The sequence below is a fragment of the Streptopelia decaocto genome, assembly GCF_964273445.1.
Source record: "Streptopelia decaocto genome assembly, chromosome: 18".
Taxonomy (NCBI): domain Eukaryota; kingdom Metazoa; phylum Chordata; class Aves; order Columbiformes; family Columbidae; genus Streptopelia; species Streptopelia decaocto.
In genome coordinates this window covers 3,831,698-3,845,606 of record NC_138673.1, presented here as the reverse complement: position 1 = coordinate 3,845,606, position 13,909 = coordinate 3,831,698, and the positions used below count along the sequence as shown (strand labels likewise).

The following is a 13,909-nucleotide window of genomic DNA, read 5'->3' as shown; positions in this document are numbered from 1 at the left end:
CTCCTCCCTGACCCGCGCTGTTCTGTTAATTGCCCCCGGTTGGTGGTTCAGTGTTTTATTTCCCGGCCCTTGCAGCTACTGGTGAATTTTATCTAAACACGCACGATCCGTGACTGTGCAAGTGTAATGACTGGGGTAATAAAACAAATAAGAATTAGTTCAGGGCACAGGGTGAGAGCACAAATGGTTCCTTCCTTGCCTTTTAGAGAATATGCGACTCATAATGAAACGAGACAGCAAGTGCATTTACACCCACGACGCGTCTGGTCCAATTTGGCTGCCCAGCCCCTGTGCATATGCACATTTTGTCTTCACATGCGCGCCCTTTGCTTCCTCCTTACAGGAACAGTTTTAAAGATAATCTGTATTATTATTTTTCTCGCTCTTAAAAATAAGGGGAAGGCAATGTAAAAACCCATAAAGAAATGAATGTCTTGAAAAGGTAGGGTGTGTGTTTTTCTACTGTTTTCCACATAATGCAGATACAATCACTACAGGTCACTTTGCTGGAAAGCACTCCAAAAACTTATCAGGGAGCAGTTACCTTGTGGAATTGAATGCCACAAGGAGCGTTGTCAGGGCCAGAGCTTAAAAGACCAGATCTTTATGTGGATAACACGTTATAATTCTCGGGAGGGCTTAAGCAGCCTCGGAGGAATTCAGCTGCTGTGTGGGAATTTTGTGTACTTTTCTCGGAAGGATCCGATTGCTGTCACTGTCACAGACAGGATGCAAAGCTACATGGTTTTCTGATCTGTTGCCATTGTTCTCATGTTATTATGAAGTGGTCTCCTGAGGTTACATGAAAGATCTTTTATTGGGGGATTTGTTACTGTTTATTCACTGCCAACGCCTCAGGCAGAAAGATGGATGCTGCTGTTAAGGGGAAACTGTGAGATGCCATCAAGAGATGTTTCACTTTCCTCCTGTGTTGCTGCTTTTAATGGAAACCCAGTCAGCACTACAGAAATTTCCTCTGTACAATTAGCGCGGTTTTGGTCCAGGCCCGGATGGGTGGTAGCTTATATAGCAAGAGCTATCATTGCATGAAACACTATTGTATTTTACAGGCAACTCAGAAGAAAACAGGCTATTGAGCAGGGCAAAATACCGAAATTCCCTCTGTGACCAGCAGGCAGCTTTATATAAGTAAGGGTTTCATGGGCAGTGTTATGAAATGTAAGTGCTTCCACTAACAAATATGATGTTATCTATACCGAGCACTAACATCCCTGGGAGAGAGGAAAGTTGGAGGAAAAACTTTGAGGAAAATAAGACAATCTCAGGCTTTTGGATTAGCAGCAAACAGAAGCAATCACCTACAGTTGCTTTTACATCCATATCTTCTGTGGATTTTAGCATATTCCCATTCCACGGTGATTTTTAGTCCTGAAAAAGTGAATTAGTGTAAGAGTGCAGATGGCAGGATTTTAAGAGCAATAACCCATGTTGGTGCTGCCTGGATCTTAGAGCAAGTGAATAAAAATCAAATATTTCAGATGTCCTCTTGAAGTTCTTGTGATGAGAGGTAATATATTTTCATCTCTTAAAATTCAGTTGAATCAGACAAATATTTACCTTCTTCCAGATAAGTAGAGCCAGGCAGTGTGAGACCAGGGTGAAATTAGTCTGTCTAGAAATTTAGAGAGATCTGAGCTGACCTGTGTGAAGGAAGTTGGCTACAATACACAGATGAATCAGCATTTTGTTCCTTCAGGCTGAGAATTTTCTTAGTTATTGAGGTTTTATTGATTTTTTTTTTTAAAGATGCCATTTTCCTGGGCTCCTAAAAGCACTCTTGAATATGTATGGCTTGAATTGGAAAGGTAACAATTTTGCAGAATGGTGTGAAATGGGTTTGCTACAAAACCCTGACATGCTTTTCTTTGCACAAATAACAAAATATGAAATATGTGCAAATGCAGGTTGTGGATGCCATTCCGTGTCTTTCCCTGTCCAGACACGGGCGCTCCGCTCCTGCCCATCCATGGTAACAGTGGAGCAGGGTCTGGTGTGCACTGGAGATCCCTCATTCATCCCAGAGCTTTTCCTGCCCATTTCCCCTGTGTTTAATGCCTTCCCGAGCAATTTCTGGAACAGTTTTAACTCTTGATAGGGCAACTTTGGTGGGTGTCAATAATAGGCATTAAAAGCTTGAGAGCAAAGTCTCATTTCATACCTCTGTCCTGGCCAGAGTGGAAAATCTGTGTAACGAGGCTGTCGGTGCTGAGTTAATGGATGGCAAATTCAGAATTTAAAATAAGAGGATGGCCATTTTCCCTTCCAAAGAGGGAGCGTGTGTTTTGCCAAGACCTATAGATGGTACAACAGCTCCCTAAAGAACTGTAATAATTAAAACCAAATCAATCAGTCCCACTGGCTGTCTGGGGAGAATGTCAGCAAAGAACAGTGTCCCCCTCTGTTGCCAAAGCAGAACCCTGTGGATTTGCGAGGCTTTGATGTCACTTTTTCTTGCCGCCCGCAGCATCCTCTTGGTTCCCCCATCCAGCCCCGGGGACCAGCAGCTGCCACATCCCCTGAGCTCGGTAGGAAGCGATGGCCCAGGGGCTCTTTCTGGCAGAACCAGCGTCTGTGCCGCAGCCGGCCCTGAATCCCTCGCCCTGCAATGGAACTGCACCCATGTTGCCTGCCCTGTGCCCTACCTGGTTGTGCAGCGTATTTATGGTGTATATATTTGGGCACCGCAGGGTTTCTCCTGCTTTGTAAATGCAACCAGCAGCCTCATAGGAGCTCATGTGTAGAGATGAGCAAGGCATTCCGACCGCGGAATAGTAATTTATTTGGGAATTGCCTTGTAAAAACAAACCTGACGTCTGACAAAAGCTCTGGGTTGAGAATATGTCAAGATGAACATTTCTTTTAGCAAGTCTCCATGAGTACCATGGCATGAAGAACTATTGATTCTGCTCTGAAGAGGAGGGGAAGCACTTCCTATTGCATTGTTTTTGTTAGGAAGCTGCTGCTGCTGTTGGTAAATTCCGTTTAGCAAAGAATTTGTCAGTAGCACACTGTACTTCCAAAGCATCTCCTCTCTCTCCTGTTCTCTCACTGCTGCAGGAAGCAGGTTTAGATTTCTCTTTGAGGCAGAATAATTCCTATCGCACTCTGGATAATTATTTGAAATTAAAATGTTAGTTGAGATAGGATGCAGGATTAGTGGTGCAGTTGTAAAGAAGGGTGGCAAACTTCATTTTAGGATGAAAGCAGCCTTCCCCCTTTATCTGTCATTGGAGACAAGGAACATTACTTCTGTTAATACAAATGATGTATCATTCGGTTAAGCGAATAACAGATTTAAAGTATTTTATTGCTAGTTAGATCTAATTCATGGCACTCAGTGCAGATTTCAGGGATCAAGGGATTTAGATTATTCTGCATTATCAGGTCTGGGCTGCTGTTTCTCGGTGTGTTTAAGTGCGCGCTGTGGTCCAAAAGGGTGCAGGTCGCTGGTCCTGGTTTGCTCCTGGCCGTTCCTTCCTGCCAGAAGAGATACGAGGTCAGTTTTCAGTCCTCATCAGTCCCTGATTTTCCTCTCCAGGTGGCTGCACAAGTTCTCGCACAAGGGAAAGTCTGACTGGTTCTTTTCAAAGACCTCACCTTCATTCCCGAAGGCTTCCGTGAATGCGGCTGCGGTGTGCGCCTGGTATCATAACTGCTGGAAAAAGAAAGATCTCCAGTGGAGGAAAGGAATATAGAATACAGTAAACATCCTTTAGTTTTGTGGTTATTTAAATGCTTTTCTCAAGGCACCTTTCTCCAGCCCCGAGCCCTGGCTATCGCTGCTTCGTCCCGCTCCCTGCTGCAGGTTTATTTGGGATCGAAGCTCTCAGATGGGTGGCACATGTGCAGGATGCCCTGAAAAATTGCCCATAAAGGGAAAAGCAAACCCGCTGTTCTTTCAGGTACACTCTCGTGAGTCCTAGGAACAGTTACTGGTTGTTTCTGTAACAGCAGTGAAGATTTTTTTAAGTGTGTTTTAGTCACATTGAGGCAAAAACAATCTTGTAGCAGTGTCACTCCTGATCTAGCAGCACTACAAAGCTATTGACCAATCTCGGTACCTCTGGGATCTCATGTCTAATTCAGGATTGACCAGGATGAATACAAATCCATCCTAGTTGGCTAGGTAAGTTAATGAACTTTCCCTACAGCTGATTGCACAATGGCAAACCGGCCCATGTCACGCATGGTGTGAGCACTGAGGCCGCAGCCAGGAAGGGCTGAGGTCCCGCTTTGCTCCGCTGTGTTAACCTGCAAAGTCCTCAAACAGTCAGAGCCACTTAAGTCAAATGGAGAAGAAACTGCAAGAGGACAAAGCTTTGTTAACTGGCCGAGTACTTTGATTGTGATCAAAAGTGCATATATAGGGGAAAAAAAGAAAAGCACAGTCCAAGATTATGGTGGCAGGTCCTTGGTATCAACTGGATAGCTGAGGACTTTCTGAACCAGAGCTGTTATCTTTAACAGTCCTTAAATTAGTATTCTTCTAGGACTTTGTCCAATCCTGTTCTGAAATAACATAAACTCTGAGCTCCCATAGCCTCCCATGATAAAATCCCAGTGTTTAGTGAAGTTTCATGCGTGAAGTATCTCCTTTGATTTGAATTTTGCAGCTGCCAGTCTTATTAGATGCCACCTGGTCGGTCTGTAAGAGAGAAGGGAATTCAGTCATCCCGTTTTCAATGCTACTCATGGTGCTAGGTCTCTTCTGTATCCCACGTCAGTTGTTTCTTTTCCAGTATGTTTAATGTTTCCCTGTAAAAGGACCTGTTTTGTCCTTCTAACAATTCTTTTTGATGCTCTCTGTACTTTTCTCAGTAATAACCTTTTATGTTACAGGGATGCAGTAAACTTACAAGTACTAAAATGTGTTTACTGGTAAAGAGGTTCTGATCTCTGCTCTCATTTGGGATTCGTAAGCAGTTGTATCTAAACAGAAAACTCAGCTCCAGTGCCCACTGAATCAAGTGGGAGTCCTTCCATTGACTTTGGTCAGGAGTCTAAATCAAACCCCACTAAAACCATTTTGCAGAAAAACAACTTAAAGTGGAAGTGGCTATAAAACAAAAGTGGCCTTGACTTACCATTCAGTTCCAAATGGTAAAGAAATGCAAAAGCAGAATTTAAACAGTGGCAGCCAAGCTCATTTTCTGGGTGCTGCTGCTCAGTGTCAGCAATGTAATGCTGGTTTTGTCAATAATTTACATGCCTTTTGGATGGCACTGCCACAGAAAGCAAACTCTGCCACAGCCTCCTGTTCCTGCCCCATCTTTTTGGCTGCTGTGTAATGAACCCGATTGTGGAACTGACCCAGATATGAACATTTTTTTTTTAATTGATGAGGAGAGGTGGTGTCTGCTCCTCCTCCTCAAATGTTCTCACGGGTAAATTCTAATCCCCTAACCAAACACACTGTGTAGGCACACAAGACATTCCGCTAGAGAATACGCCATTTATTTTATTGCAAAACATGTTCACTGAGGTTGTGTATGTGCTGGTCTCCCAGAACCAGCTCGCTGCAGGGTCACACAAGCCCCAGTTTAGGCAGAGGGAAGCGCTGGGCCGTGGGCCGGACGCTGGAACCCTTCCTTGGCATCGCTGCCTGCAGCATTGCCTTGTGAAGCACATCCCTAGAACGCAGTAACAGGTTTATTGATGTTCAGGAGGCACAAATCCCTTTAAAACAATGGTAATGTAATCACTGTAATTCCCTAAGTGAAAAGCAGAAGGTGGCTTTGGGTTTTCCTCTTTTGTTTTAAATTATGTGTACAGGTGTTCAAAATTTAATCTGCTGGCAAGTTAGCTCTGGCTGCAAGTAAATTTGCTGGACATCTAGAGAGAACAAACAGCACAGTAAAGTGTTTGCTTCTCCACTGTACGCAAAATTTTGCAGGATGGCATGATAGAATTGGACCTCAGTGGATGTGGAAAATGGATGTGAAATAATAACTGTGAATAACCTTCTTAATTGCTTTAGCAATAAGCAAGATATTAACAGCTGAATCTTTAAATGCAACTTCAAATTGACGTAATATTGGAAATTAATTTTTTAAAAAGTGAAAAATTTGAGTGCTGTCTTAGATCTCGGCTCTCAATTCAAAGCCATTTTTTCCTTGTCATTACAATGCTGGCTGCTTGAATCGGGAAACTAAGACTGATTTCAAACATTGAAATGTTATAGCAATATTAGTCAGGCCTAAGTGAGAGGAGCATCATTACTACTCTTTAGGGAGTGCTGGTGTGCTATGGACCATAGAAATGGGAACCATAGTGATCAGTTTTATAGAGGTACTGGCTGAGATCTATAGAGTTGGCTGGAGACATTGTTTGTCTTTCCTTGGATGATTTTATCTTTATCATGTACGGAGCTGCCGTGGCCACTGGACTCTGGCCTGTGGGCAACAGGACTCGTGTGTAAGGGTCATTTCCCTTTTTAGGTTTCACTTTCATTAGAGTTATTTCTTTGTCTAGGCATTTGGGACTGAAGAGAAATATTTCTCCATCCCTATGCAGCAATGCACAGAGGGAGGGAAACCACTCTCACATCCATAACATCACATACCACTGTAAGGACCAATGACATATTGTACTTTATATGGCATTTACGACAGCAATTACTTTTATCTGACCGTAGTGGTTGTTCTTTGCCCAACACAGTTCCCCGCAAAGCTCAGGTGGCATTAGTGTGTTATCGGGCTGGTTTTCTGGCTCTTCTTATCTGATTTTTTTGTTTCCAAGGAGTGGATTTCCCAACAATTCCCACTGAATCAATTATTCTTGTTGATGAAGGTGAACAAAACAATCTTTCAGGATATCCTTTGCTGGGAATATGAGGGGTGGAATTATCAGTACTGAATTCTTCCCAGGGCAGCATCTTGTGTGATGTTGAGTCAATCGTGAACTTGCCAGGAAAACTCTGTTTGAGCCTTGTCTGTCTTCACAACTGTGTTTGTGTAACCAGGTCCTGACCCTGTCATGGCAAATGAAATGCAGTGGGATCGTACGGCAGCCGCCTTCTCAATGTACATGTGTACATCAACTGTGTGTGTATACAGTCATCCTAAACATGTTGTTTATATTTTATATCAGTTTGCTCTAAGGAAAAAAGTGGCACCTCATGTTGCAGCATGCTGCCTAGGGAGAAGACAGGATTGGAGCTTGAATACTGATGAGAGGCATCTGCAGTGAGGGAAGAGCAATCTAGTGTCCTGCCAAACACAGAGGCACTAGAGAAACACAAACAGTGTGAGTAGTTTGGTCCACACCTTTCAAAGGACTATTTCCCCTTTGTTAATTTGCTGAGGACAAAAGCACATAAAATGAGGCATTTATTAAATTCTCTGTTCCATCTTGTACCATGGTCTGTTCTGGGATGGCATTCCAGGCCACATCCCAACCAAACATCCATATACTCAACTCCAATTGATTTGGTGTGTTCTCAGTCCCTTTTTTTCAAATCCCCTGTGTTCAATGCGGTTGGTATACGACAGCTTTGTATGACATACGGAGCTGATGGTGTGTTTCAAAGCTCCTTACACTTGTCAGAAACTTCTAGTCTGCATGATAGTCTGGAACCCAGTGATCTCGAGTTTTGCACTTGGCAAACCGCAGTAACATGATCCATCTGTTGGCTGTTGAATTAGCAATGAAGTAAAACAAATTCCTTGTGGAGAGTGATGTAACAGTGTACCTGTTGTGGAGTTTGTGAAAATGATGATTTGAAGGGTGGTATTTTGTACAAGCAATTATATTGTAAGAATTCATCTCCATCAAATGATGGATGTTTTAAATCACATTGCTGAGATTTCCCAGGGCCTTGAATTGCCCCATAGTCAGATGTCACTTTTACCTTGGTCACATCACCATGTTGTGTCTGAACTATCGGGTTGAATGATAAGTAGCACAAAAGGATCTTTGTTCTTGCTTGGCTTATATGGTGCTGTAAGGAAAAAAAAGTCACTTGTAATTGTAGACCTTCAAAAATATCTTTAGCATAGATATGGTCCTGTAAACAGGGCACTGCTGAAGCTGCAAGACCTGTGTGGGTTTAAGATTTCTGTAGTTCATTCTGGACAGGTCACTTGTCTGTGTCTTAATTTCCTTAACTCTGAAGGAGAAATTAATGATGTTTAACTTCCTTTCTAAATTGTCCCAAGCCTCACTGTGATTAAATATACTGTGTATGTATGTGCTGAGTAGTAGTATTATAGCATAAAGCTATAATGAAAATAGGAAAGAAGCATTGCAGAAAACGTTTTTGAAACAGAGGGACTGGTTGGGCTGATGGGAGAGTCTTTATTCGCCGTTGCAGGTCGATGTCAGGTTGGTATCATAAGCAGCTTGAGCAACATGTGCAGTCACAACCAAGAGTCCCTGGAGCAGAAGTGGCTCCAACACATCCCAGCAGGACAGCGCCTCATGCACAAGGAGCAGGATCGTGCTTGTACACACCCGTGGATTATCCCATCCGGAGCGAGCTGGGTGTTCAGGCGTTCTCATTGTTTGGAAATTTGTTGTTGGGAAAATATTAACAACCTCGCAGCACATAGTTCTTTGCTGTGTGTAAGTGGATTGCCAGTCCCTTGGGGCAGAGGCTGTCTGGGTTTGCCTTCCACAGAGCCAAGCACATTGTCAGCACTCAATTAGACGTGTATATACGGTTTCACGCTGACTCAGAGCTCAAAGATAGCCAGTGCTTTTTCTCTTGTTGAGCATCCCTGCATAGAAAGAATGAGCTATTTTTACCTGAACCTTTCTAGCATTATTCCTGGTAGGAAAAAATAAAGCCTGTGTGCTTGAAGTCCAAACCAAAAGAAGGGATCTTTTCTTGGAGGTGCCTGTGATCTCCTCACCCTTCCAGTCACTGAGGAACGCAGCCTCTCCGTGTGCCTCTGTGTCAGTGTGTTTCTTCCTTCTTGGTTATACTCTGTGGATGACCCGCCGGCAGGAGAAGCCCCTCGCTGAGACACAAAGAGTTGATCAGTCCACGCAAGAAAAGAGCAAGTGAGACAGAGGCAACAGTGTCTTTGGGATCACGGGGTGGAGAGCTGAGGGGTCAGAGCTGTTTCAGGGAACACTTGTAGAGTAACACTGGGTGAAGTTTTGTTTTGAGGGAAAGAAGAAAAAAATAAGAGCAATGAAGTCCAGTTCCAGTAGGCAGGAGCTTTTTGTGAGTGTTAAAGTCTACAGCTTCTCCCTCTCCCCTCATCTCTTTTGCTTCCACTGTCTGGAGATTTACGTTTCCACTGGGTGCACAGACAGCCCTGGAGAGGGGAACATGGGCTGAATGGCAGCTCCCAGCTCATAATCCTGGGAGAAAACTGAAGCTACAGAACGTGAAGTAGGCAGGAGAGGCTGGGGAGGATGCTTTCCTTCTCTGGTGGGTGTTTGGGTGGAAAGTGTACAATTTTTATGTATATATATATATGTGTATATATATATATATATAAATGTTTTGGGTTCTTTTATGCTGCACATTTTTGTAATTCCAGCCATGTACAGGACAAGCTGGGCAGTGCTGGCTGCAAAGGTGCTTGTGCACCTGTACAGGGTGGGACAGGCATCCAGAGGCAGAAATAGACACCGAGCCATCCTGTTTGGGCAATTATCCTCTTCCTGCATTCTCACCGCAGTCGGCATTTCAGCGGCTGAGCCACAAAGGGAGGTATAAAGACAAATGGGATCTCCTTTTGAAAATACCTGTACTTAAAAGAACCTCCCTCCTGGGATGGTGTTCATTATGTGACTGTTTATTCATCCTTTGTTCACATGATAATTTGCTCCTGCAGAAACGTATCTCGGCTCCACCCAGTGCTGGGACCGAGCCACTTCTGCTGGCGCTGCTGGAGATCCTTTACCAAGGGAAATTAGCTGTTCAGCTACGCACTGGTGACTGACACAGCTATACCTGCCCACAGCCGCTCTAAAGGGTGTATTTCTAGTAGCTTATCCCAAATCCCCATGGATTTCTAACTCTGGCCGTCTTCTCAAGAGTTGGTGACGTTCTGAGGTGGCTTTAAGTGTAAATGGGAAGAGAAGCTGTTGATTGGGAAGGGGCAAATGAAGTGCCAGCCCCTGTCCCAGCTCTCTCCTAATGCACAAGATTTGTGGCAGTGGGCTGAGCCGAAGCTGCAGCTGCCGTGTGTCACTGGGATGTTAACAGGGGAGCGGGTGGTGTGAGGAGCAGAAGATGCTGTGGAAGGGGGACAGGAGCCAGATTGGAAGAGGCTGCACAAGTGCCAGGCTCCTTTCCTGCGATGCACCGCTCTGTGTTATGCTGTGCCCATCTCTGTCTCCAAATTAATCATGTTCCCACTGCTCCTCTCTCCAGCTGAACGTGCTGGCAGGTTTCTGTCCTCTGGATAAGAACTCTCCTTCATGGTGTTTAGCTGTTGCTCAGCTCCTAGTCTGGAATAACTCAGGTTTCCATCCCACCTGGTAACATGCCCTAGATTCATTCACTGCTGTTCCGCCAACCCAGTCTGTTGTTCAGGAGTCTCATCTGTCATTTTCAGGGGTAATTGTAAAAATGAGTTCATGGGAAATGCCTGTAACAGGCAGATCCTTTTGATAGACCACACAGCCATCATATTCTGCATTTGTTTGAGTCAATCAATGCTCTGATGCATATTTGGGTCATAAATACTCTGATATAAATTGCATTTATTATTGTGACAGCAGCGTTCCATTACCTGTTATTTATTAGGTTCTGTTGTCCTTTCATTTTACACCTTGTGGAGCTGTCAAGTCAGCTGCTTACCGGTGACAAAGCTCACAGCTCAGTTCAGAATCTTCCAAAAATAAATTCTCCAAAGGGATTTGAGGAACAGCAGGATGTATGTTATTGGAGAGGCACTGGACAATCTTTTTTTTAGGTTTATTTTATTGGAAAGAGGAGGCTTGTGCTTTTTGCTTGCTTTTGCCCAAATTCCAGAATTAGACTTTGCAGTTATCATCCAGAGGTCATTGAAGCTAATAATCCCACTGCTTAATGTGAATTTTGGATCACACTCCCCATGTCTCAAAGTTTAATTGATCAGGTTATTTGGTATTTGAAATGGTGGGATGCTGACTTGGATGTTTCTGGTTTTTCCCTTAGAAGCTTTTTTAGCTTCATGTCTTTTTATATCGTAAAAACAGCAGAATATCTGATTCTGAGATGAATGGATCTCACTGTCCTTCCAAGGGTAAGGTCAAATTGCAGTGGGCATGCTGCTTGGTATGAGTCAGAGTCATTTTCTGCTTCTCATTCCCGATAAACAGCCCCATACCCTTCATGCCAGGTTGCCACACCAGCTTTGCAAGGTACGGGGCGCTTTGGTGTTAATTCAGGAAAGCACTTAATCATGGAATTGATGACTCGAAAGCGCTTAAGCACGCGCTTAAGTGCCTTGTTGGGCTGGGGCCAGTGCAGATGTACCTTGGAGAGCTGAGATTTTTAAACCACTTCTGGTCTATTACAGACAAATTCCCTGGAGATGGGGGTTTTTGGGGGTGTCTGCAGGGGTGGGTGAGCACAACAGGTTTTGTTTGCACCAGGATTTTGGGATAGATGCAGGGACAGAGCATTCTGTCTGTCAATAGGGTTTATGTGCTAACTTAACAGCAACATTATGCATAGCGTTACTATTGAAATGTGTGATAACATATTGCATGTGCTTCTTGTCATGTCTTAACATTTCTGTATTATCTCCATTCATTTTACTATGAATGTAAAAAGAGGAAATCTGTAATTCCTGTCAAATATCACTGTGCAAAATTGACACACAGTCATACGGCTCACAAAATACAGATGCAAATGGCTATGTATTATTTATAAAGCAGCTTTGACATCTTAATATATTAAAAAAGAAGAAACATTTAGATCATTACTCAGTTCAGCATTCTGCATGTTTTTGAGCTATCGGATATCATCAGTCATGAAAAATTCAGAATCTGGGTCATAACCGGTTTAATTTATGCACACATTCCAACCAAAGGAGTGTGTCCTCTGCTCTTGCCTTTTTTTCCCATGTTCTATCCCCCATCCTTCCCCTTATAAAAGACAGCCATGGTTAGACAACACCAAAAGCCCACCCAGGAGCTGCCCAATAATTGTGAGAGTCAGAACTCTGTGCTAACGAGGGATCTCCAGGTATCCTGGTGTCCCACCCAAGTCCTTCTGGCTTTGCTGAACTCAGCCAGTCGGTGAAAGTTCTTACTACACAGCAATAAAACTGATGTCATTGCTCTTATCCAGATCGCTAATGTGGACACGCTGAAGCCAGGTCTAAATCAGCTTAAAATCTGGCAGTTTCTGGCAAGTTTCAACTTAATTGTGGATATGGTGTGAGTGCCCCGTTTCAGGTGTTTTCAGTGGTTTTGAGCTCGGCTGGAGGAGAGAACTCTGAAGCTGAGATTTTGCAGAGGTTTTTCTATCGAGAGCCTCATTCCTACATGACAAAAGGTCTTAGGTTAATGCTTTGGGGGTTTTTTGGGGTGGAAGGTGAACTTGTAATCTTTCAGGCGAGGATGTTCCTGGCCTGTTTGGGCTTTGTAGGTTAAAACTCTTTATTTTAGTGAAATTGTTGCTCGTGATGGGTTTAAATGTAAGTTCAGTGCTGGTGAAAGGATCTAATGAGGAGGTGGGAGCTTTCTGTCTAACTACAGGACCAGTGCCAATAGGATGGTTGTAGCGTTGACTGTTTTTCTTCATGGTTGCTCTAAAATAACCGCTAGTAAGGATGAAATAACTTCTGTTTCTGTGGCCTTTTGCTCTGGTCTGTGCTGCAAGAGCCAACAAGGAGCCCTTGGCTTGTCCTCTGTTTGCTTGAAACTCCTTCCAACCTCCACTTCACTTTCTCAGTGACATTTAGGCTGAAGCTCTGAATTTATTCTGTCCTGGTTTTGCCCATTCCTGGATGCTGAGCTCCCAGGGGCTGAGAGGGGCTGGTGCTTTCAGCTGCAATAAGAGTTCACTGCTCTGAAGTTTCTTAGGGAATGAAAAATCTGTTTGATTAAGGAAACACTGGCTTCTTAAAGCCAATCAGACTGCAAACTTCATAAATCAGGGCTGCAGAATGTCTAATTAAATGGAACTGCTCTCTAGAGGATTTGGCTTGCAGAAAATTAGTTTCCATGTTCTTGGCCTGATGTTTATTAAACTTTTCTTTCCTTTCTCTCCCCTTTGCAGTTTTCATCTGTAGTTTCATGGTTGCAGCGCCCATCTTTGGTTACCTTGGTGACCGTTTCAACAGAAAGATCATTCTCAGCTGTGGGATCTTCTTTTGGTCAGCTGTCACTTTTTCAAGCTCCTTCATCACTGAACAGGTAAGATCTTTGTATAGATACTTTGCACGGTGTCCTGAAAAGATGCACAATATGTTCCAAAAAACTCCTGACCCACCATCACAGTGTGCTTGAGGAGAATGTACCCTCTGGTGTGTATTAGACATAGAGTACATTGTGTTATGTGACCTTTTCTAGGTGAAGTGTGGTCTGTATAACTGTGTTTTCTTAACCGTGAAAGCTGTTATTCTCTGATCATGTCCATACATAAAAAACAACAGGTGAAGCATATCTAAGCAAGAGTTTCTGTAGACATAAAGGTTTTGTTTTGAGGGAGATCTTAAAGAAACTTTAAAAACTTGAAAAACAAATCCTCGTCTATAGAGTTGTTCTCTTCTGGTATGTGAGAGAAGCCATTGGGGTTTGTTGAGAAGTCTGCCCGTGGTATGTAGAATGATATGATATGTAGAATGATAAAATGCATCCAGCAGTGGTTTTATGCCTGCGCTTTGTTTCCTGTCCAGCAAAGGCGGCGAAGCTGGACGATAGCACAGAGATTAGACACACGTTCAGCTCCTTTAACGCTTGTTGATGGATGTGTCTGGGGAACTGATGATGGAGT

The 13,909-nt window shown here is 43.5% G+C and overlaps 1 protein-coding gene across 4 annotated transcripts in view; it reads left to right on the top strand.

Annotated features, from left to right (window-relative positions):
• The window catches only part of SPNS2 (SPNS lysolipid transporter 2, sphingosine-1-phosphate), a 151,716-nt gene that overhangs the window by 42,990 nt on the left and 94,817 nt on the right, over nucleotides 1–13,909 (top strand). For all 4 annotated transcript variants that reach the window (XR_014185623.1, XR_014185624.1, XR_014185625.1 and 1 more), the window contains exon 3: nucleotides 13,193–13,329. Coding sequence is in view for 1 of the 4 variants with exons in the window: in XM_082068221.1 (XP_081924347.1) it covers nucleotides 13,193–13,329 (137 nt within the window). In the remaining 3 variants the exon portion in view is untranslated. The remainder of the gene's footprint in view (nucleotides 1–13,192; nucleotides 13,330–13,909) is intronic.